Source organism: Megachile rotundata, chromosome 3 (assembly GCF_050947335.1).
Source record: "Megachile rotundata isolate GNS110a chromosome 3, iyMegRotu1, whole genome shotgun sequence".
Taxonomy (NCBI): Eukaryota; Metazoa; Arthropoda; class Insecta; order Hymenoptera; family Megachilidae; genus Megachile; species Megachile rotundata.
The window spans coordinates 17,861,338-17,884,436 of record NC_134985.1 but is presented as its reverse complement, the minus strand read 5'-3'; the positions used below and the strand labels follow the sequence as shown (position 1 = coordinate 17,884,436).

Genomic DNA, 23,099 nt, shown 5'->3' with positions numbered 1-23,099 from the left:
TTCGACGGTCGGCCGATTCAAGATCAGTGCACCTACGGTAAACGGTTAATTGTCCATTATTACTGGACAATCGATCGATTATCTTTCTATGTGGAATAGAAAAATACGGGTACTGTACCGATTGTTACTTTAACGACAGTTAGAGTAACAACCTAACTGTCTTCGTAAATCGTCGTAGATGACTACGTAAAGATTCTGGTAAAACTGGTCGTACCGTAATTTGTACTATGTCGGAAGAATTACGAATATACCGAGCGTATGTTAGTTTCGTTAAGAATTATCTTCTGTTCGGTGGTATGTGCCCAAGTGCTCTGAACCGGTATGTCGCATATCAGTTTGTATCAGTTTGGGCGGTATTGTCTAACTTTCTTTTGTGCTTAACAATGGCATACAGTTGTTCGACGACTATTACGAACATAAGCAAGCTAACGTCGTCTCTCGGTCATCTTGCCACCACAATTAGCATAACTATGAAGGTTTGTTTCTGTAGTGAAAGATTTGTTTCGTGTATCGTATAAAACTTAATGTCCAGTTTGAAAAGGATACGAGAACGTTCTCGCGTTGGTTACGTCGTGTCATGATTTTGTGAATTTTCTCAGGGTTTGTGTTTTTTCGTTCATAAAAAGAAATTGTGGGTTTTAAACGATATACTTGATTCCTCGATGGAAGAAATATCGAAAGAGCCACGACTCAAATCAATCGCTTTCCCGTTAGTTGGTGCATTTTATCGAACAATACTTGTTGAAGCTGTTTTAATGGCAGGAATAACGTTGCTTTATGCAACGAGGTCATTGTTAAACAGACTTCTTCGTGATCCTACCAATACAACGGAAGAAAATTATCCGCTACCGTTTCCTGAGCGTTTCCCTTGGTCACTGGAGTCGCCACCCATTTGGTATTTGCATTACGCCTTCGAATTTAACGTTTGTTACTACATCATTTTCGTATCTAGCGGGGTAGACGCATTTTATGGATTTACAATGTTTCGTATGTCGTCGGTACTGCGCAGATTGACCTTGCAGTTTGAAATATTGTCGGCACGGAAAGACGACGAGATTCGCCGAAAAGAGTTTGGCGAATGCATTGAAATGCATGTTGCATTGTTCAAATGTAGGGACATAATTCAAGAAGTTTATGGACCTGTTGTTCTAATAGTAGCAACCACGAACGCCTTATGCATGTGTAGTCTGATATTTCAGATTGTTCAGGTAAGAATTTCTTATATGAAACATGTACATTTGGGTGCAATGTATCCTTTCTTTGGATGAGGAGTTACATGTACATTTAAAAGTTTTAACTCTTCACATTTTAACAATGAAAAAACCCTCAATTCCTAGGTTTCAAAATATACAAATTTTTCAATTTCCTTATCTTCAACTCCCTACATTCCAAAATTCATAGATTACCATATCTCTACATCTCCAAATTCCAAAATTTTCAAATTTCTTGATCGTCAAAATCCTACAAAGATTCCAAATCTTCAAATATCCATAAAAGTTAATAAATGGAAGGTTTCTTTTCCCTTTGTTATCATATGTCTCCTAGGGAAATCCGCTTTCCTCTTGTGGTTTTCAGAAAAATGTCATTTTCTCTGTAACAGGTTAACACTGAAATAAGTAATGCTCAGATGGCAATATACACAACATACTTTGTAATGAAGTTCACACAAACCTTGATGTATGCTTGGCCGGGTTCCGTAATCATTTCCGAAGTTCGTATTTCGATTGAAAATTTTTCGCCAAAACTGTCAGCGTATCGATACAGATCTTGATTCATTTGAATGTTTCTTGAACAGAGCGAGCTGTTTCGCGATAAGATTTATTGTAGCTACTGGTACAAGAACGGGGATGCCAATTTGATAAAGCAGTTTTCTTTAATATTGACGCAGAGAACGATCGTGGTGAAAGCATGCCGTATATTGCTGGTGTCGTTGGATCTTTTCGTGAAGGTAAACGTCGTATTGTCTCGCCTTTCATCTAAAAAAATAAACTCAATTTACAGGTGTTAAATACAGCGATATCCTATTATTTTCTCTTGAAAACCATTGACGGCGGTAAATAAACGGAAGACAATGTAACCTTTTCGTGTTTTAAATGTTTCTTTTAGCCTTAAGGTGAATTAAAGATTATTTAAAATATAACGGAAATTGCAGATGAAAGCTCGTATTGGTTCATGCATCCTTCTTAAATGTCAGAATTTGATCTATCTTGTATTTCTTTCTTCCTTCAACTCCTTTCAGCAATGATGCCTTTATGTATGTCTGTCATTCCGAGTGGCCGCGATACGATGAAATACTTTTACTATTTTTAACATAAATGATAGACGTAACCTTGCACTCACGATTTTCGTAAACGTTTAAGGTGTACGTACACGGCACATAGTTTCGTGACGACCAGCATGGTATTTCAACCTTTATCTTTTCGATCGTAATACATTTTACGCGACGCGACGTTCCAGTTACCCACGATACATAATGCGGCGAACAAATGGAATATTGCACGAAAGAATCGTCAAAAATGAGAACGTTTATTTATCAAGAATGTCGATTTACCAAGAACGTCGTCACTTTGCATCGGTCCGATAGCGAATCGCAATTTTCGTTTAAGGATAATGCGGACAGTTGAACGCGATTTCGTAAAAGACGATATCGAATCACGCGACGCGATTTACCCTCACTTTTGTCCTCCTGATCTAAAGCGAAACGAAAGAATTGCCGTCAAATCTCGAACGAGCTGGTCGCATCTCGAGCTACGGGTTTCCCGCCATTTTCTGACGAGTTTATCGATCTTACGACTTATCGATTTTTTCGATACATTATTGGTAAAATCTTGCTCGCTCGATAATAACGTGTTCGTTTGAAGTTAACGGAAGGAACGTTGAAAAAGATTTCGATGACGGCGAGAAGTTTTCATAATACAAAAGATGAAAATTACTTGCGATTAGAAGAATCCTCAGACACGGTTTTGGGAGAGATGATTGGCGAGTATAGCGAAATTTTTCGCAACTTGTTGGCGAGATGGATAGAAAGGTGTGAGGGTGTTTGTTATAAGAACGATAGGAATACAGAAGACTTGATTTTACCCAGCAATGAAGATTGGAGACGCAAAGTTTATTATCAACTGGTCGAGTTGCAAAGAGAACGCGATGCTGAATTTGCAGCGAAAAGGTAATTATTTGCTTTTGAGTCGATGTTTCAAGAATCGTTTCGATTATCTAATATTGATTAGACTATTTGTTTTTCGTTTTCTCGATCTATTATATCTATGGTTTACGTTCGACGATAAATATAAAATGGTCGTTCAAATTTGCCGCGTTATCGATCGTAAATTGTTTCGCGATTGAATTCGATACGAATCGATCGATTTCCTCTGAATGCTAATGGCGTTTTTCAACTACGATAATCGCGAGTAGATAAAAAATCAGCGAATAATGAACGAGTTAAAAAGCGTAGATCGATCGGTCGAACATAATGCAATACCGGTCGAGAAACTACGTATAATAAGTATGTGTTAAAAACAAAAATCGAAGGATCGGCGAGATTAGACCGGAAGCAGAATTCACAAGCGAGGAGAGAAAAAAGGCGGAAGAGATGAACGTGTCTGAAACCGGAGGTATCGAAACGAAATGGGAATGGGAGCCGAAATTCCGCGAGTTCAATTCTTTAAGAGCAAAAGCTACAAGAAGAGAAAGCGACAAATCGACCGAATCGTTAACGAAGTTTCGCAGTGTCAGTGGTTCAATGACGGAAAAACGCGTTCGACCTGGTTGGCGCATCAACGATATCTCATTGGCGGCAGAAATCCTTCGAAAAGTTCGACCTCTTCCCAGTTTCAACGATGAAGCCGAGATGCGTCGAGTGTTCGGGCTGGTTTACGACGTGCTCAGGTGTAAGATGACAAGGTTACATTTCTTTCGAATTGCAATTTCCTTTTTCTCTTTCTTCCTTAGACAAGAAGATATTCGATCGCGCTCTGAAGGATACAGGGTTTTGGCGTCAGAACAGTGCCATTGAGGACCGCGAAAAGATCGTCTGGCTTTTATTGTACGACATGCAAGGCAGGAAATTTGGGATACGAGACGAAGTCGACGCTGCGGAAGAACGTAAAAGGATCTTCGAGGTTAGATCGAACGCCGATCTCATTTTTAAAAGTTTTATAGAAATTAATAAATTTTTCTTTAGGGAAACTTGGGATTTTAAACCTACATATATACAAAATACTTGTCAAATATGTTTAATGATAGCAATTATGGATTTAAAAGTACTTTCCCGCCATATTGATCTGTATCTATAAGTGACGTCACAGTATGTCGTCATAGATCACGTGAGTAGCGGCTACTTTGGCGAGACGATTCAAATATCTTTATTCCTAACTGTGATAAGGACTCTGAACTTCATATTACTTTTGAAACAGTAAATTCTTTTACACAAAATTGGTATCATTAAATTTTATTTGATAAGTACTTATTATAGTTTCCTAAAGAAAATTTCAGTGGAAAATAATCTCCTCAAAATAAAAAAAAATTCAATCAGTTTTAATTTGATTATACAGGCAGCCGGATTGACGGACATCGACGACGCTCTTCTGGAAGCAAAAACGCATCTAGCCGCAAGTATCTCACGGCTGCGTATACGCGGTTCCGCCCTCAAACTCGGTGAATATTCAATTGTTCAAAGTAAACGTATAACGTACGGTAACATAATCGCTATATTTGTTACACGTACATCCGGAATCGCTAAGACGACCTGCTGCCGTTGCATTTACGAGCGATCGAGGGCGTAGCGTGGGACGAAGATGCAGCGATAGGCTTCGGATGGGTGAACACCGTTAAAATTCCCAAGAAGGAACACTTTCTGGAAGAAATGTCGAAACTAGGATTAACGTGTCAGGAGGACGAGGTGGAGCTCGACGAAACCAGTTACGCTTTCGATTCGATCTGTCCGAAGATGATTAACTTCCACGAAAGAGCTCGGGAAACATTGGCCGTTTCAAGACTCGTCCGCGATCACCGTTTCGTATTTTTAGTAGGTAATCGAGTCGCCACTCTTGCGTCGATCGTCGTTGGCTAATCTGTTTTCATTTAAATAGGAGAGATCGATGTGCATCGGCGCTGCAGCGCTGGCGAAGGCAATTCGTATGAGTCGATTTTGCGGGCCGGTCATTTTGACACATTCCCTTGCACCTAGACACACTGGGTATTTAGCTGGACTGTTGACCGACATCGATCATGCTGGTAGACTGTTGGCTTTCGGGACTGGCAATCGCCGATGCGAGTACGAGACGTACCTGAAGGACCTGGGCGTTACTTTGCAACGATGTCGCGTCTTCTCCGAAGAGTATGATCTTCAAGTTCTTTATGTACCTTTAGGAAACCTAGATTGCTTTAGGAATCAATTTGGTTGCTGTATAGAAAAGGATACCTCACTGATTTTATTTTCTGAAACTCTCTGGCATAATAGGCAGAAGTACACAATATTTCAGTGTGATATTTTCAAGTATTATATATGTACACTATAGGTGCTATGATGAAGTGAGAACGATGATATATTGAAATACACACTGTATACTTAAGTATATCATATCAGAGATAACAAAAAGCTAATGGTATAATGGATACATAATAGTAAAGTTGATCTTGATATTGATCTTGATCATTGGAATAGATGGTTCTTTTATATAAATCTTTTATATAAATTCTTTTATAATAACCATTAATCTTCTTGTTTTATCAGATACGTGTCTCATACAGCAACAGCCGAGTTAGAGAGAGCAACGGTAGTTTTGGCCGCGCCACCGTGTAGCTACACCGGCGTTAAAGACATCGTTGATCTCGCCGTAGCTCGTGGAGGAGACACGGACCTCCTCGAATCGTTAACGAACGCCTACGCCAGCGACGACGAACTCGACCATCGACATCCGCAAACCTTCTTGGCCGATCAGATGTCCACTCTGAAATATGCTCTAACCAGACCGAATGTTCAGTTTCTCGTATACGAGGTGCATACCGCTCTGCCCTCGGAGACTACTGAAATGGTACAACGAGTAGTCGATCAAGTCAATCGTATGGCTTTAGAGAAATATATTCGCGAGCATTCGGTAAGGTTTTCTGAAAAGATTTCCCTACTTGTACCCATACTTAGAAACCAATCTTTTGTTTTTTTGATCAATGTAGAAGGTTTCGAAGGAGGCGAAGGAAGCGTTAGAAAAGCTTAACGCTTTGCGGAAAGTGGATCAAATGAATTCTTCAAACATTACAGTAAGATGTAGACAAAATGGATTTGTATTTGCGAGATTGGTTTTTAAATTTTTGAATTCAAGTTAAATATTTTTTTTTTAATTAAAGGTTCCGAATAGCGACCTGTTCGAGATAGGCAGCATCGACGAGATCTACGGAGAGAACGCGAGTCGCACCCTGGACGCAGGATGTTTCATCGCTGTGATCAGGCGTAAAGAGATGATGCAGTTCGATTCTTTGTTCATGATCAAAGTAGCGGAATCAAAAGGTTTATTCGGTGATCCAAAGGAGCAACAGGAATCGAAGCAATTGATCCTCGATCAATCACCTCCACGACCTTCTCAAATCGGCGTTCGCAAACGAGCGAAGCGTGTCAAGGTTGAGATTTCTTATACTTAATATTCAATTTAAAGTCATCGTCCATAAATTCAGCAAACGTGATTCAATTCTTTTTCTGTTTCGTTTGGTAGGTCGAAATTGATCGAATAATGGCGCACACGTTCTCGTCGCTGTCTAGGAGTATGAAGGAGAATGGAATTTGTCCTCGACACCGACGTTACAACAATTGGAAGCAAACGATTGGCAATTCGCCGCAGGTACTCGAAGGACGAACGCGAAATCGATGGACAAATGCAACCGCGAATTCTTTCGTTGGGTCTTCTAATCAGCCATTTTCTTATCTGTGGAATATCGCGACGATCGGAGTACCAGCCAAGTCGAATGATTGTTACAAAGTCGGGTCTGAGAATATTTTCGTTCGAGCGACTCCGTTAAAGATTCATTCGGGAAAGAGACGTGCAATTCTTTGAAAATGAACTCAGTTCAACTTTGTAGTATTCTATTCATTTATCTGAATGTTCAGGACAGTGATATGTTAACTATAGTTTACCACGTCTCTCCCTCTTGAATAGGTTGTCATCGACAAAGATATAATTTGTTATTTAAAATTTATTTAAGAGGTAGAGCAACTTATTTGAGAGGAAGAGACACAACGATAGTAGAACAAAAATGTAATTCTTTTGATCCGCGCACACTTCAATCTTTTCCTCCTGCATCTGTCTTATCTCTCATTGTACACATACGCACAGGTATCCGTAAGTTTTCAAGTTAAAGAACATTCACCCAAAGCTTGGCAAATTCGAAAAGCGACCACAAGTCGTTTGAGCACCATTCTTTCTTCCGAATCGCCGCGAAAGAAGGCAAGTGGCTATCACTATTTAACAGTCCATCACATTTCGTTCTTAAAATATATTAAAATAGGAGTTACGAGCGATGTACTCGTTGTTCTCGACGAGCCCCGAATCCTCGAGCCAATTCGATTCCTCCACGCTATCGAACGATGTCTTATCCTTGACGAACGATTCAATCGACAACGCATCTTTAACACGGTAATTAACGTTTGCGTCATCCTCGAAAATTATCTGGTATTCTCGTGACTTTAAACGATCTTCCGGAGAAATTAAATTTTAGAATAAGGTGTTGAAAATGCAAGATAAAAATAGTGTTAACAAACTTACAAATATGTTTATTATAAGATATTAAGAATGCAAGATAAAAGTAATGTTAAGAAACTAGTTTACAGACATTTCAATGTTAATTGCGAATAGCCAAACATTGTTGTAACACTGTAATTACTTTCCTAATACTTTCTAGGGACAAATGGAGCCACAGTGGTTCGTCGAGTACAATTTTCAAGTCACCGATTCTGACCCGAGCGTTGCAGCGCGTTCCATCTGAGAGAGACAGAGAAGAGCACGACGAAGAGAACGTTTATCTACGACTAGAAATGCGTCGTCGACCGACATCGACCGACAAGACGTCGCGTCTCTTTCACCCGGGTGGTTCCCCCACGAATGTTTTAGATTCGCTTCTCGAGGGCGCCTGAACATTTACATAGAATAATATTTCATTCGTGTTCAGCGATGTTGTCAAAAATTGCGATGAGATTATATTTTTGCGAATATATTGGTGTAGAAGTCTCTTATATTAATATGTAACATATATAAAATTATAAATGTCAAGTAACTTGGCATGGCAATAGAACAAAGAACAAGATGAACAATCTTAGAAAATATATTTTTATGTCCAACGAAGGAAGACATCTCAAAATTAATTCTGAGAAAGTAAGAGAGCAAGATCCTTAAAATTATGCTGCTACATTTTATTATCAAGCAGCAAAGCTTTTATTGTAACAAATCAGTGCTTTCTATCAATATGTTCAATTTTGTAGCAAAGCTTTTACTATAACAAATCAATACTTTCTATTAATCTGTTCAATTTCGTAGCAAAGCTTTTACTATAACAAATTAATACTTTCTATCAATATATTCAATTTCGTAGCAAAGCTTTTGCTATAAGAAATCAATACTTTCTATCAATATGTTCAATTTCATCTATGCGTTATTTTAGTCGCCACAATATTTCACACGTTTCAAACGCCTGCATTTCACCGAACAAATATTGCCATTTCAAACATACGAATACCATCTACATCTCTTATAGACATATGCAAATATGTGCATAATAATATTTATAAAAGAAACAGATGGAATGTACGGAAGAAATATTGTATTCACTCGGGTCAGTTTCCACGAACGATATTTTCCATATGATCGCGTTTCATGTAAAACTGTAACTGATGTAGCGATGAAAACTGTCGCTTAAAGCCATCACTGCATCCCTGTTCGGCTCGCAAAAAATCGCATGACCGATGACTTCAGTGTCGATCGGAACACGATGATCGTAACATGAAATTCAACGAACTCGAAAGAAGCGAAAGAGTAAATTTTGTTAGCGAGGGGCATGTTTATACCGCGGTGCAGGAATGTTCAACCGGTCGAAATTCGCGCGATGCTGGACGGACTTCCCCTACGTCCAATGCAGACCTATATCGAAAGAGATAACCGTACCCACGGTAACATCCATCCTTCAAAATCTCACGATTAATCTTCATGTCCTACCGAAATTTATTCGTCAGAATAGTGTACACAATTCATGTTCCACAGAAATATGACTTATATCGTCTCGAAACCGGGCCATCACTGAAAGCAACAATGAACGACGAGGAAGCTATGTACGCTCTTAAAACGATGATGTACATCCGACGAATGGAAAATAAGTCAGCGGAATTGTACAGATTACGCTTGATCAACGGCTTCCTTCATTTATATTCCGGTCAGGTATGTTTTACGAGCAGTTTACAAAAATGACAGAATACTAAAATGCGAAAGTATTGCAACATGCGAAAAGTATTTGAAACATGAAATAACAATTAGTGTTTCGCAGGAAGCAGTGTCTGTCGGTATAAAGTTAGCGATGGAAAACCACGACAGTCTCATCACAGCCTACCGTTGCCACGGTTTCGCCGTAGTTTTCGGATCCTCAGCGCGGGAAATATTCGCCGAACTAATGGGTCGGAAGACCGGAGTGTCACAAGGGAAAGGTGGCTCTATGCACATGTACGCGAAGCAATTCTACGGCGGTGACGGTATCGTCGGTGGTCAGGTGAACAATCGACACGACGTTCTCGCGAGAAAAGAGTCAAGATATATTGATAGGAGCAAATAGGTGCCGATCGGTACCGGACTGGCGTTCGCACATAAATACAACGGCATCGGAGCAGTGTCATGGACGTTGTACGGTGACGGTGCTGCGTCCCAGGGTCAGGTTCACGAATCGTTCAACATGTCAATGTTGTGGAATTTACCGGTGGTGTACATTTGCGAGAACAATCTGTATGGAATGGGTACGGCGGTGCACAGACATTCTGCGAACACGAAACTTTATACTAGGGGAGATTTGATCCCTGGAATAAAGGTGAGGTAGTTGAAAAGTTCACCTTTAGGTGGTCTATAATGAATGTAGATGTTAAGATGATACTCTTATTATAATTTAATAATAGATAATATAGTAATAGATAAATATATTAAGTAATATATAATATATATTATATAGAATAATATAATGTATATTGCTAATGTATAATATATACTATATACAATAATATTATGTATAATATGATGTATATTACTAATATATAATATATACTATGTACAATAATATTATGTATAATGTAGTATATATTACTAATATGTAATATGTATTATTTACAATAATATTATGTATAATGTAATGTATATTACTAATATATAATATATACTATATACAATATTATGTATAATATAATAGATGTTACATATATATAATATACACTATATCTAATAATATAATGTGCAATATAATGTATATTACTAATATATAATATATACTATATACAATAATATTATGTATAATATAATAGATATTACTAATATATAATATATACTATATACAATAATATAATGTATAATATAATAATATAATATATAATACAATATATATTACTAATATATAATATACATAATATTTAATAACTCAATGTAATAATAGATTAATCACTTTTAATCTAACAACTCCTATTAAGTACAACTACAAATTTTAATAAGATAAGTCACCAAATACATATGTCTCCTTAAACTCATAAATGTAACATGATAATTCTACACAAATCTACATAATTCGTTCAAAGAACCTTATAACTGAAACCTCTTCTCTAACATTTCAGGTAGACGGCATGAAAGTATTGGACGTCCGCGAAGCAATGAAGTTCGCGAGAGACCATGCTCTGCGAAAGGGTCCAATACTTTTGGAAGTGGTCACATATAGGTACTTTGGGCACAGCATGAGCGATCCTGGTACATCATATCGTACCAGAGAGGAAGTGAAAAGCATGAGAGACGAACGCGACCCTATCAAGTTGCTTTCTCAGTTGATGATAGAAAACGGCTTGAAAACTGACGCGGAAATTCAAGTGAGTACTCAAAGGAATGAGAAATATTGACAAATAGATAACGATCGTATTCCGGCAGCAATTACAAAGTAGCGTGAACAAGGCTGTGGACGCGGAAATGGAGCAAGCGAAAGCAGATCCTCCGCCGGCGATGTCGGAAATCGTGACGGATGTTTACGCGAAGCCACTGGAGACACTTCGCGGGAAATCGCCGTGGGAATATAGTTAAATCCATCGAATATTCCAAGTTTCGTTTCGAGTCTTTGATGTGAACGAGAAATAAATGTCTTGTAACCGAAGCGCATTTCACTCTCCGAATTTCTGGTTCGTGAGCTAAACTCGATGGCACGGACGGCTGTTTGTTTCTCGTTCTTACTCCGTCAATTGGAATGATCAATTAAAACACGTCGCTGCGTAATGACGCGATCGAGAGAAAGAGAACGCGACGAAAGAGTGGTCAGAGAAAGAAGAGACGTCGCGAACGTGACGAGGATGACGGATTAACGCGTGGAAGGGTATGCTCGAAGGAGTGAGTCAATCGCTCGTAGGAACAGCGCGAACGCCCATCGCGTCGTCCGAAAGAGAGGTCGAGAAAAAGAGAGAAGGAAACCAAAGACTCGGACGAGTAACGACAGTCAAAAAACAGTCTTTGCGGGAGTCGCCTTCGGCTGCTCCCGCGTCTGTGTCTAGGTTGCTAGTTAAATTTTAATCGAACGATATCGGTGCATTCCTCTCTTTCTTCAAGATTTTCTCGGCATCGGAGAGTGATGTAAAAAAAAACGTAAACGTTATGTACGCGCTAATTGTTACGGAAGACGTAGAATTAAACGTTAGGTCGATTCGAACACGACGGTAGAAGGATAAATTGTCTACAGGTGAGAACCTGTCAAAGACGTTGAACAGTTTTGTTAAATTATTATTATAATAGTTTTGTTAATGTTGCTCGTTTAAAGGCGGCGCCTTTTGTTTACGAAAGAAACTCGAGATTGACTGATCGTAACAATTACTCGATAAATTCCTTCGACGCTACTGCGACTTGGAATTGACATACGTCCGTCGGAAGCTAAATGAGTGAATAGATCTATCTCTGTTTTCGATAATAACGTTTCCTTTGATTCGCGATAAAGTGTCACATTTTGTTCGTCGCTCAGTCGCAGTGTATTTCAGTGAACAACCAAGTTAGGGTAAATCAGTCAGTCGGTTACCAAATAATTGTAATGACAAATACAGGTGTAAAGCGATAAAGACACCGTTATCTGAAGGATCGTGTCAAAAGTTGCACGTGCTACGATGGGGCTCGATACGGAGCTCACCGGAGTTTTGCGGGGTAAGTCCGCATATTTCTTTCCACCCACAACGACTAGTGTACTCGCATATTTATACACACGCAAATCCTCCTCTTTCGGTATTGTCACTTTCGCTTCCCGTGCATAGAATTAGAATTACAATCCCAACTTTGTCCGTAGACGTGGTGCAGTTTCTGGAGTGTCTCCGAGAAGCGAAACTCGCCCCCAGCCTGGAATGCGTGCGAAGTAACCTGCTGATACGCTCGAAAGACGCGTTGACGATGCTCGTAGTAGAGAGGCTCGTCAGGTCGAGTTCCCCGGAGCCGTATCTGAACATGAACGCCGCGAAGTCGAAGGGTTTGGTGACGAAAGTGGAAACCGAACTTCAAGAATACGTGGGAGCGGAAGAACGGCCGGAAAAGCAGCCGCAGCAAGATTATTACGAGACCTTACAAACCGTCGAATCGAGTAACGTGATTACAATTAATGGAACGGACAAAGATGCAGATGAACAAACTGAAAATACTTTGTTGGAGGTTTATGCTAATCTGTCGGCGGCGCAGGCCAAAAGCATGTGTCAGATGTGTGGCTCGCTTTACAGGAAGGAGGGGAAGAAGTTGTTCGTTTTCGAACAATACCGAGCATACTGGATCGGTGAGTGAGCGTCTTTCGTACGTGGTCGATCAACTTGACAATTTCTTTGTGACGTAGGTCTGATTGGATCATACTTGTTGATTTATGGAAGCGACCGGGACAGTCGGCCGTGCACCATTTTGCCGATACGCGGTTATATGGCTCGAGCGGCTCCGAACGCTGTTCCTCGGGATCAGCGACGGAGCGAAAGTACCTTCGAGATATTTCGTCCTGGTAACAGGACTTTCCAGGTAAAATCATATTTACCATTACATGAATTAAAGTAAGAGAAGAAAATATAAAAACATTGTATATGTTTCAGTTCGTGGCGAGCACTCCGAAGAACATGGAGCAGTGGATAGCGAAGATCTGCGAGTTAGGGAGTGCTGAAAAAACTGAGCATAAAGCGTTATCGAAAGTTGTGACGAAGTCGGAAAGCGATGTGACGCATTCGAACGGCCAGGGAAATCCGGAACGTAGGGAAGAACGATATCAGGACGTGGGATCGTTGGTCGATAACGTCCCCGAAGAGCCTCCAACAGTTTCGAACGCTAAAGAAGATAACAGTAAAGAGACCGATTCTTCAGCGAAGGAAACGTGTACTGAAATCGGCATTTCCCCTCCTTCCATTAGCCCTGTTGTATCAATTTCACCACCTCCTCCACCTCCGCCACCTCTTCCGCCTTCTCCTCACTCTGTTAATTCGCAAGCTCGAATTCCTCGGAAATTACCGTCTTTGCCCGAAGATCGTTCGTCTTACGAATTTCTCGAGGAGGAAGAGGACGACATCTATCACAAGATCGAAGATTATAGAGACGCGATGCGTTACGGAAACCTCGCTGAAATCCGAGCTAATGCTCGAGCGAGGGAACCGGCAACCTATGACGATGCGCGATCTGCTCGCGCGAATATAAAAAATGAAAGTAAATTGGAACACAAACAGAGAAAGAAAAATTCCGAAAACTCTGCGAGAAAGTCGCTGAATCTGCGAAACGAAGCAACTTACGACGACACTGCGAATACCGTAACGAAAGACAAAAATGTTCTGATTAACGAGCAAGAGAGTTTAGTCTCCTATGATGATGTCGAGGTATAAGTCTTTCTTTATCTCTTCAGAGATTCATTCTGATGAATTATCCTTAATTTTGTATGTACCTTAATTTTATTTGACCTTAATTTTTTTATGATACGCAGAATTTAGCTTCAAAGTCGATCAAAGCTCGAACGGATAAAACGGACGAGGTGACGAAATCACCACAGAAGAAGTCCTTCCTGGATAGAGTGAGAAGCAAAAGAGAATTCCCGAAGAAAAGTGAAAAGAAAGTAAAATGTAAAACTCCAACATCGCCACCTCCGCCGTGCCCGGCGCCCGAGATCGATCAGGAACCGCCAACTTATTACGATGATGTATCCGATTTCGCTAAGGCTCCAGAAATTAAACGTGTTGAGGAAGAAGACTCGGAGTATACTTGTCCACCCGCACCGAGACCGGTTTACGTGAAACCACCTGTGGTGGCCGATACGGTCGACTCGCAAGAATTTTACGACGACGTCAGTGCGTGTCGGGAGAAGTATGAAAAAGACCGCGATACGTGTCAATTTGATCAGGTAAGAATTTCGTCTTAATTTTTATTTCGATCACTTTAATGATTTGTTTCATTACAGCGATCGCCCAGGAAACATAGTTATGGCCGCGATCATGCTTCTACTGATTTGTGCGAAAATGTGGAGGATAACGAACATTATAAAATACCCCGCGTCGATGCTGGACATCCTAAGAGCATTCTTATCGAAACAGATGAATTGTATGATGACATTGCCATACTTGCGGACTTCACAGCACGACAGAAAGAGTATCCCGTTAAGAAGGATAACGAGGAAACGAAATTGCAAGCTAGTCCGGAGAAAAGATCGTGGAATAGATTCGGGAAAAAAACTAAAACGATCGATACCGTTTCTGAAAGTAATCGAGCCTCTAACGGTTTGGAAGACGTGACGGACGAGTTTAACGAACAGCAAAGTTCGTTGCGAATGAATACGTTCCAGAAGTTAATCAGCAGAATGGAGAACTCTCTTGGTAAAGCGTCCGTCAGGACTGCGTCGTCGATGCTCTTGAATAAAACAAACGTCGTCAACAATGCATAACGTTTCAAGGAAAATGCTTGCACGCATTTCTAAAATCCTAATTAATCTTAATTATTCCTAATCTTGTTATATTCAAGACAACTATTTACAGACCAAAGATAGCGGATTAGTTATTTTCTTATAAATTTGTATCACATGGAAATGCTTAGTGTTTGTAAGAATTTTTTATTTTGCAAAATAAATAATTATCCCTGATACTTTGATTATGGAATTTATTCTGGACCCACTATTAATAGTATCATATCAAGATACAATATTTTAATCAATGTCTTGTGTGACATAACTGCTAAAAATAAAATTAAAAATAGTTGACACGACGAATATGTAATACTGACTATCAAAGTGTTAATAACACGCGTCATTGACGCCAATGAATACTATTTGCTAATTATAAAAAGTGTTGTATGAGACGATTATACGTTTCGAACTCAATAACATCGTTCGATTTTAATGGATCAAGGATCTTATATACATAGTACACTTTTAGTATGGTTTAGTCCTTTATTGGAATGTTTTTGTTCGTATTGAAGTTCTTCTCGTAAACGTAGTATAAATCTTGGTAGATATTAGATGCACTTCGCAAGAAAGAATGAAATATATCGGTACTATGTTGTCGCATTGCTTTCAGAGGTATACCTGCCTTTGTTTCTAAATTATTTAAAAACAATTCCGATTGTTTCGAGTACAATGGAAGAACCAAGATTGTCAGCATAAGAATTAAACTAAATAGGAAAATCCACATAATCGTGCGTAATAAGGTTCGACATGTATTTCCTGAAATTAAATCAACAATATAAAGGCTATCAATATGACAGAGTAACTGTTAAATTATATTTAGCTATTTTACCTTTAACCAATTTCTTATTTGTACATTTCTTCTGATGTGTTACTGTAGAAGTTTCTACTTTGTTTTCATTGACTTCTGATACCTTGAGCAAAGAATTAGATTCATTTTTATCTAAATTTTGTTTGTTATCTTTATCTGCTTTCTTCTTTTTCTTCTTTGCTGCTTTTTTTGCTGCTGCTGCATCTGCTTCTGTATTTATCACAAATAAATTACTAATAAATTCAGGATAAGAAAGGTTGTTTATTAATTCTTTTCAATGTTATATATTACCTGCAATTGCATTTAACCTTCGTAATTTTTCTTCTTCTATAGTAAGCTTCACACGTGATAAGTATGTAACAATATTTTTAGCACAAGCTTGACATTCGCTTAAATTACTACAAGGTCCTGCTACACTTGCCACTGCAGGTGTTAAAGGATTTTCCTTTAAGTCCAGCCATCTTAAATTTTTTAACTCGCTTAAACTGAGTGGTAATCTGCTTATCTATGAAATATCAGTTCTTTATTTGTTCCACTTATATTTGTCACAAAAGTTTATAATAAATTAGCTTCAGTTTACCTGATTTGCATAAAGATCCAAATGTTTCAATTGCCTCAATTCACCAAAATTTTCAGGAATTTCTGTCAATGCATTTCTACTAAGATCCAACTTAACTATTTGTTTAAGATTGACAAAATTATTCTGAAATGCATTGCAATGGAAAATGTATATTATACTGTGCATACAAAACAGAAAAATATAAAGTACACACTTACAGGCAAAGAAGTTAATAGATTATTTGATAAATCCAAATGTGTTGCTTTTTTAATGGTCGCCTGAAACGCATAAGAGTAACTTTAGTTTTTTATATTTCCCACTTATTTATAAAATAATGTACTCTTAACAAAATGTGTTTTAACATACGATTTCTCGAACAGGCACTTCCTTCAGGTCGCACAAGCTAAGATCTAAAGTCTCATCTTTCAATCTGTCCTTAACGTTTTTTAAATTCATTTTGACAGTACTTTACGTAGATAAACTAATTAATGTGGAAGACTTATACACTTTGTAATTTTCATGGCGTCACCTTCTGCCGTAAAACATGTTCCTGCGGGATCGACAAAAATAACGTTAAATGTAATACAGAAATACCATGTACTTTACAACTTTGATACATCAAAGCGATACGCGAACCGGCAATATTGTATTCAAGTAACGAAACGTTGAAACACTGACGTGCACGTGGCAAATTAGCACCAATGACAACTAAACACGAACATATTATTTTTGAAAGGTCTGACAGTTCAACAACTTTTAAAATTGCACAGATGTTGGTAGAACTTGACGTGATTTTAGCGAAATTAGAATCACGGTTGTATCTGTAATGTGTAGTGATGTACACCAAATTTTCACATTGGTCGCTCTTCTATACGTTTACAGTAATCATAATCATACGTATAAGAAAATTGACAAGTGAGCAGAAAATATGTTTGTGAGAATCCAGGAAATTCAGAAAGATCAATGTGTTACAGTTTATCATTATTAAATTCGCAGGAAGTAATTTATAAAACGAATTAAATTCTGTACTTGCACATCTTTTCACGTTCCGATTAATAAGTGAACGCAAAATGTCCACACGTTATATGAAAAAGGTATATGGGAGTGATTTGTTGCTCCCAAAGGATAATGAAAATGAAAATGAACTAGAAAACTCGATAATCGGCAATGTTAAGTCGAAAACATTTAATGTCTTTGATGTAGTACGTATTAATTATTTTGATTTCATAATTTTCAGTTGTTCTGTTGGGTTAGAATTCAACTGAAATATTAAGAATTTTATAATGTTATTAAATGTTTCTTCTTCCTCTCTTTAGTTGAATGAAAATTCTGAAGCAAGTGAAAAAGAGAATGAAGAAGAACCAGTGATAGAAGATAATTGTAAGGAGGAAGCTAAACGTAAGAAGAAAAAGAAGAAACGAAAGAAGTTGGATAGTTCTAAAACTCAACAAGCCAATGAATCCAAAGAAGGAGAGGAAGAAGAAGATATAGATGAAATTGAAAGAACTGTAAGAGAAGTAAACAAGTTGCTGGGAGAACCGCTCCCAGGTTGTAGTTCTCAAGTTACAGACAATTTACAATGGGTAGATACAAAATCCAAAGAAGATACCTTGTTGGTGCAACATAAACACTTAAATCCTTATAATGAACTTAAAAGAATTTTTGGTAGTAAAACTGTACAAGCAGAACAGATGTATGTTTTTAATGTAGTTTGTTTCATTATTAGGTACAACTTAGAGGTTATAATTGATTCTCACAATTGAATAATTTATTTTAACAGCAATAGAAGAAACAGAGGTCGTATGGGTCATTTGAAGAAAACATGGTTGGTTTCTGCAAGAGATAATTGGCCACCAATTAGTAAATCTGGTCTTTCAATGTCTTTAGACCGTACTGTAAAGAGTGCTAATAATGTTCAGTACTTTGTATATGATCATAGTCCATCATATAGACAAGTACAGATGAAGTTTCTGGAAGCTGTTGAAAGTTTAAACCCTGAAAATATTGTGGTATATAACATTCAAATTTAAATATTATGGGTGGAAGCATTTGAGAAATACTAATCTTGTAATAATTTATTTTAGAGCATCATCAATGTACACTCTTATCATATTGATGCATTATTACAAATAGCTGAACTTTGCAAACTTAATGAAGATTTGGCAATGGCTGCAGAATTTACAGAACGAGCTTTATATTGTTTAGAATGTGCTTTCCATCCTTTATTTAATATCACAACTGGTTTGTGCAGATTAGATTACAGAAAACAGCCAAATCGGGCTCTATTCATAACATTATTTAAATATCTGAATTTCGTTGGTGGACGTGCGTGTTATAGGTAAAATCCGATACTTCTACATTTTTTCTATTTTTTATTTCAAGCGTATTTACAAAATTTTATGTTCCAGAACAAGTTTGGAATTTTGTAAATTACTCTTATCACTTGATCCTGAAGGTGATCCTTTAGCTGTGATTTTGTCTCTTGATTTCTATGCTTTAAGAGCAAAAGAGTATGAATGGTTTATTGAATTCTGTAATCTTTGGGATAGTACAAGAAACCTAACCCAGCTACCAAACATAGCATTTGGTTTAGCTTCAGCTCATTTCCATTTAGGTCATCAAACTGAAGCCAACGAACTTTTACAAAATGCATTAATAATGTTTCCAGGTGTATTGTTGCCCTTATTAAACAAATGTAATATACAATACGATGAAACGGTACTTTTAAATTAAATATATTCATGATTAAAATATAATATAAAGGCAAGTAGATATTAATACGTTAAATATTTTGTAGGTACAAACTCATGACTTCTTTAACAGTAAAGCACTAAAGTCGACATCACCAGCGTTAGAAAAATTACAAAATTTATACGTAACACGTAGCTTTCGTTTGTGGAACGAAGCAGATCTTTTACCGTGGTTACGTGAAAACGTACACGTTGTAATAGCTCGTGTTGAATGTAAAGATGATTACGTTAAATACTGTGAATTAAAACGAAGAAAACGTTATCAGGGAAAGCTACCAAAAAATATTTTACGACATATTATATTATCCGACATGAAAGAAGTAACCGTGAATGTACAAGAGGTATAATTCAATATAGTCCTGGAGTATTATTCAACAACGTTATGACTGTATAACATTTTTATGATATTTAATTATAGGTGCAAAGTGATGGTTCGGTTCTCTCACATGATCCTCTGCCTCCTGCGGATAGCATTGACATCTATAAAATATCTAGAAACACAACTCGAACTAGTTCCAATCTTCTTTCTCTTTTTGTTTCGTCTCTTTTCACAGATATTAATCGAGAAGTTGTAGTAGTTGAAGAAGCTGATGTTGAAGCACTAAATTTGCTGTAAGTATATATAATTTTTAAGTTTTAATAAATTAAATGAATTGACGATTGACATTTTATATTTCTAGTTACGATAGTATTGAGTAAACGTAAGGCCGGTTGTTGACTGCACTGTAAAGAAATAAAGCATACAAATTTTATACTAATATAATAGTGGAAAATGAAATAATATTATTAATTCTTTTTTCAAATTTTAACTACTTTTTTGAAAATAATATACATACATACATACTATTTAATCATAAACAATGTAAAATTATAATTATTTTTTAGTAATATTACTACTATTATTCTAATACTTACTTATATATTCAAAATTTAGTATATTTTGATTGTCTTCTATACATGAGATTATGCATTCGTGATTTGTACAATGTTCTAAGTTTTAACAAGGTTTTGAAGATATCGTCGTATATTCAGTCTTTAAATGTTGTAAATACGTAAAAAAGATATTGTATATAATAAACATTAATAAATAAATTATATTGTTGAAAATATCATGTGGAAGAATGACCTATTATATGGGATAATATAAAATATTTCGTGAATGCATTTTGGTAAAAAAAGGAATTATTATTTTCACATAGACTTATCTTATGTACAGGTCTATACAATTGCTTTATATTATATTTTATCAAGTATTCTTATGATTTCTAGCGAAGTATTATTTGAATTATTTTTGAGTGACTTTTCCCTGCATTTTTATTAAATGTAAATGTGTATTTACATAAATATTACATATTTCTGTAATGAGCATGAAAATATTTCCGTGTGCGTTTATTAATATAACAATGGGCGTTTTTAATACTTATGTCAATTTGCAGTTACACTGTAAAAAACACCCTTATCATCTTTTCCAGTATTTATGTTGTCATTAAAAAAAACAGAAGTTGAGAATTGAATAAATTATTGGCAGAGCCGTAAATAATGTTACATTTCGACCGTTGGTCCGTGATAAGATTATTTTTTAAATGCCATTTGTATTTTCACTTAATTTATACCATACTATGAAATACAGGATTATAACGACAAATGCCCGGACCATATTCTTGATAAGCTTTTTTCGTATGACAAACCCTGTAAAACTCAGGATCGCTTGCTAACAGAGCACCACCATACCACACCGCGCAACGCTGTTTATGATGAGATATAACATGAACATCTATAGGTTTTGGCTAAAATAAAATAAAGTACATATACTCGTATATCATCTTATTGCATTCACAAATAAGATAAGTTGAGAATGTGTGGTGATAAAATATACGTTACCGTAATGTGACTTCCGCTCAACGTTTCACTGAGTTTGAGACGTGCATCAACGATTCGTTTTATGTCACGTTGTAATCGTCTACCGAAGTCTTTAAACATTGTAGAACCTCCCGACAATACAACATTACTATACAATGGTCTTCTAACATCTATTGGACAATTTTGTATTACATCGTCCACGATTTCACTTAGTGGAGTTGTGAAATCTGGATTAGAAAACTAAATAACGCAACAAAATACATAATTAAATATATTTTGCAGAATTGCTTTTATTATAAAATTTAACTTGAGTTCAAATAAGCATACTTCAGGATGGAAGAATATCTCTGGTCCTAGAAACCTTTCGTATCCAACATCCACTACAAAAGGCTGCTTAGTGATGCTATTAATACCTTCATATTTTTTTATTTTGGTAGGATCACTGTCGTATTTAGCAAATTCTTTTGAAATATCAGGACATATATAGCAATATTTTTCTTTTATTGCTTTAGCTGTTTCCAAAGACTGCTCAGGTGGAATTCCAATTTCACGTTCTCTTAACAAACTTTGTATAAAATACGTAATGTCACGTCCAGCAATGGGAATGTGCTTTATACAACTTCCAATGACAAAACCTTCTGCCTAAGTAACAAAATAAATTAACTATTTTATGAAAATCACTAACACAACGTTCTAGATGAATTACTACTGAATATATACTCTATACTTACAACTGGAATTACGTGAGTCACTCCATCTCCACTATCAACAACTACACCTGTCAATGTTCTATTCTCTACACTCTTAGCTGTCCAGGATGCAGCTAATGCTAATACTGCTTGCACAGCAATATAAAGACCTGGTACATTAAACGATTCAAACATTATTTCTGCTGTGTATTCTCGATTTTCTGGAGTGTTTAATGGTGGCTCCGTAAGTAAGAAATAATGATCTTCAGGTTCTGCCCTTAAGTATTTAAAGATACATTGTTGCAGAAACTTTTCCATTAAATCCCAGTCTTCCACTAATCCATGCCTAACTGGATACTAAATATAATTAGGTATAAATTACAAAATATTTTATAAGGAAACTCCAAGTGTAATTGGCAATTTTAAGTTATTACTACATACTTTCACGGAATATCCAGTAGCTTCAAATGCTTCATCTCCAATATAAGCATCCAAATCTTCAACTCCTTTAGTAATTCTTCTAGCATTGTTATCTCCTACTTTTGCTGTTTCTTTAATTGCAATAGCGGATGGTATCATAAGTTGAGGCTCTTTATTAGATGCAAAACCTAATTTTGTATACCTGTAATATAAGATTTCATTGCAAGTGTACCTTTTAATAGTAAATTATGAAAAAAGTTTTAATATAATAAGCCTAGAATTAGTATATTATTGAAGTAAAATGTAAACTTTTTCTGAAAGATCAGATTCTCTGTGACATTTATATGACAAGTATTATTTGTTCTATCGTTCAAGCATAAAATTTCAAAAGTGTACCACAGTTGAGTGTTATAAAAAGTAACATTATTAGATAAGTACAAGGTGTATCCCACAAAGTATTTATCATAAATATACCTACTTTAATATGCTTATTCTAATAAAACTTAAATAATTTTGATACTTGAAATGTACTTACCCCGTGCCTACGTCGATTACACATGCTGGAAGCCGGCCGAGCATTGTTCTTTGCTGTTTCGATCACTTTTTGCTTTTATCTTACAAAAAGTGACTTTAATCACAATTCTTAAATTTGACTCACCACTTTCAAGTAACCACACCTCCCCTTAGAAATAAAGCACACGCATACTTTAAGCTGTGCGTTCAATACGCGAATTCTCTTCAACGCTACGAATTGTCAAAAATGGAAACTAATGTAAGAAGCGGTTGCGACATCTACCATGGAAACTACCATATCGTCGTTTTACTATATATGTAATACTGAAATTTATGTATATATATGTTACACATAG

The 23,099-nt window shown here is 36.8% G+C and overlaps 7 protein-coding genes across 8 annotated transcripts; 5 read left to right on the top strand and 2 right to left on the bottom strand.

Moving 5' to 3' along the window:
• The first annotated feature begins 513 nt into the window (after nt 1-513).
• Nucleotides 514-2,714, top strand: LOC105662439 (odorant receptor 82a). Its single transcript, XM_012284792.2, has 4 exons — nt 514-1,208; nt 1,601-1,711; nt 1,796-1,948; nt 2,002-2,714. Exons 1-4 carry the CDS (start codon nt 663-665, stop codon nt 2,059-2,061), a joined length of 870 nt encoding a protein of 289 aa, XP_012140182.1. The 5' UTR covers nt 514-662; the 3' UTR covers nt 2,062-2,714.
• A 38-nt stretch (nt 2,715-2,752) lies between these two features.
• LOC100880076 (uncharacterized) lies at nt 2,753-8,197 on the top strand. The gene is made up of 13 exons (XM_012284794.2): nt 2,753-3,166; nt 3,529-3,887; nt 3,949-4,118; nt 4,551-4,653; nt 4,740-5,023; nt 5,088-5,335; nt 5,732-6,095; nt 6,172-6,255; nt 6,343-6,612; nt 6,705-6,830; nt 7,323-7,433; nt 7,495-7,622; nt 7,888-8,197. The coding sequence occupies exons 1-13, from the start codon at nt 2,892-2,894 to the stop codon at nt 8,117-8,119; spliced, it is 2,754 nt and encodes a 917-aa protein (XP_012140184.1). The 5' UTR covers nt 2,753-2,891; the 3' UTR covers nt 8,120-8,197.
• A 126-nt stretch (nt 8,198-8,323) lies between these two features.
• LOC100879961 (pyruvate dehydrogenase E1 component subunit alpha, mitochondrial) lies at nt 8,324-11,361 on the top strand. Its single transcript, XM_012284797.2, has 6 exons — nt 8,324-9,148; nt 9,240-9,413; nt 9,520-9,738; nt 9,802-10,050; nt 10,838-11,083; nt 11,142-11,361. The coding sequence occupies exons 1-6, from the start codon at nt 9,059-9,061 to the stop codon at nt 11,289-11,291; spliced, it is 1,128 nt and encodes a 375-aa protein (XP_012140187.1). The 5' UTR covers nt 8,324-9,058; the 3' UTR covers nt 11,292-11,361.
• Nucleotides 11,362-11,516: 155 nt separating this feature from the next.
• LOC100879848 (blown fuse) lies at nt 11,517-15,323 on the top strand. Its single transcript, XM_012284798.2, has 6 exons — nt 11,517-12,389; nt 12,529-13,002; nt 13,060-13,232; nt 13,304-14,071; nt 14,176-14,589; nt 14,647-15,323. The coding sequence occupies exons 1-6, from the start codon at nt 12,353-12,355 to the stop codon at nt 15,124-15,126; spliced, it is 2,346 nt and encodes a 781-aa protein (XP_012140188.1). The 5' UTR covers nt 11,517-12,352; the 3' UTR covers nt 15,127-15,323.
• Nucleotides 15,324-15,539: 216 nt separating this feature from the next.
• On the bottom strand, nt 15,540-17,299 carry LOC100879739 (leucine-rich repeat-containing protein 59). 2 transcript variants are annotated; one of them, XM_076529429.1, is made up of 7 exons: nt 17,190-17,299; nt 16,878-17,061; nt 16,730-16,789; nt 16,533-16,655; nt 16,244-16,457; nt 15,974-16,162; nt 15,540-15,900 (listed from the first exon to the last, which is right to left on the bottom strand). In XM_076529429.1, the coding sequence occupies exons 2-7, from the start codon at nt 16,965-16,967 to the stop codon at nt 15,620-15,622; spliced, it is 957 nt and encodes a 318-aa protein (XP_076385544.1). In that variant the 5' UTR covers nt 16,968-17,061; nt 17,190-17,299; the 3' UTR covers nt 15,540-15,619. The 2 variants fall into 2 exon arrangements, with proteins under 2 accessions (XP_076385544.1, XP_076385543.1); XM_076529428.1 differs by having other exon boundaries at nt 17,148-17,252.
• A 107-nt stretch (nt 17,300-17,406) lies between these two features.
• Nulp1 (Nuclear localized protein 1) lies at nt 17,407-22,991 on the top strand. The gene is made up of 8 exons (XM_003703061.3): nt 17,407-17,713; nt 17,828-18,204; nt 18,292-18,520; nt 18,596-18,849; nt 18,920-19,229; nt 19,309-19,602; nt 19,680-19,873; nt 19,942-22,991. Exons 1-8 carry the CDS (start codon nt 17,582-17,584, stop codon nt 19,958-19,960), a joined length of 1,809 nt encoding a protein of 602 aa, XP_003703109.1. The 5' UTR covers nt 17,407-17,581; the 3' UTR covers nt 19,961-22,991.
• Arp3 (Actin-related protein 3) lies at nt 20,426-22,903 on the bottom strand. Its single transcript, XM_003703098.3, has 6 exons — nt 22,766-22,903; nt 22,252-22,432; nt 21,853-22,167; nt 21,449-21,763; nt 21,143-21,361; nt 20,426-21,048 (listed from the first exon to the last, which is right to left on the bottom strand). The coding sequence occupies exons 1-6, from the start codon at nt 22,807-22,809 to the stop codon at nt 20,869-20,871; spliced, it is 1,254 nt and encodes a 417-aa protein (XP_003703146.1). The 5' UTR covers nt 22,810-22,903; the 3' UTR covers nt 20,426-20,868.
• Nucleotides 22,992-23,099: the final 108 nt, after the last annotated feature.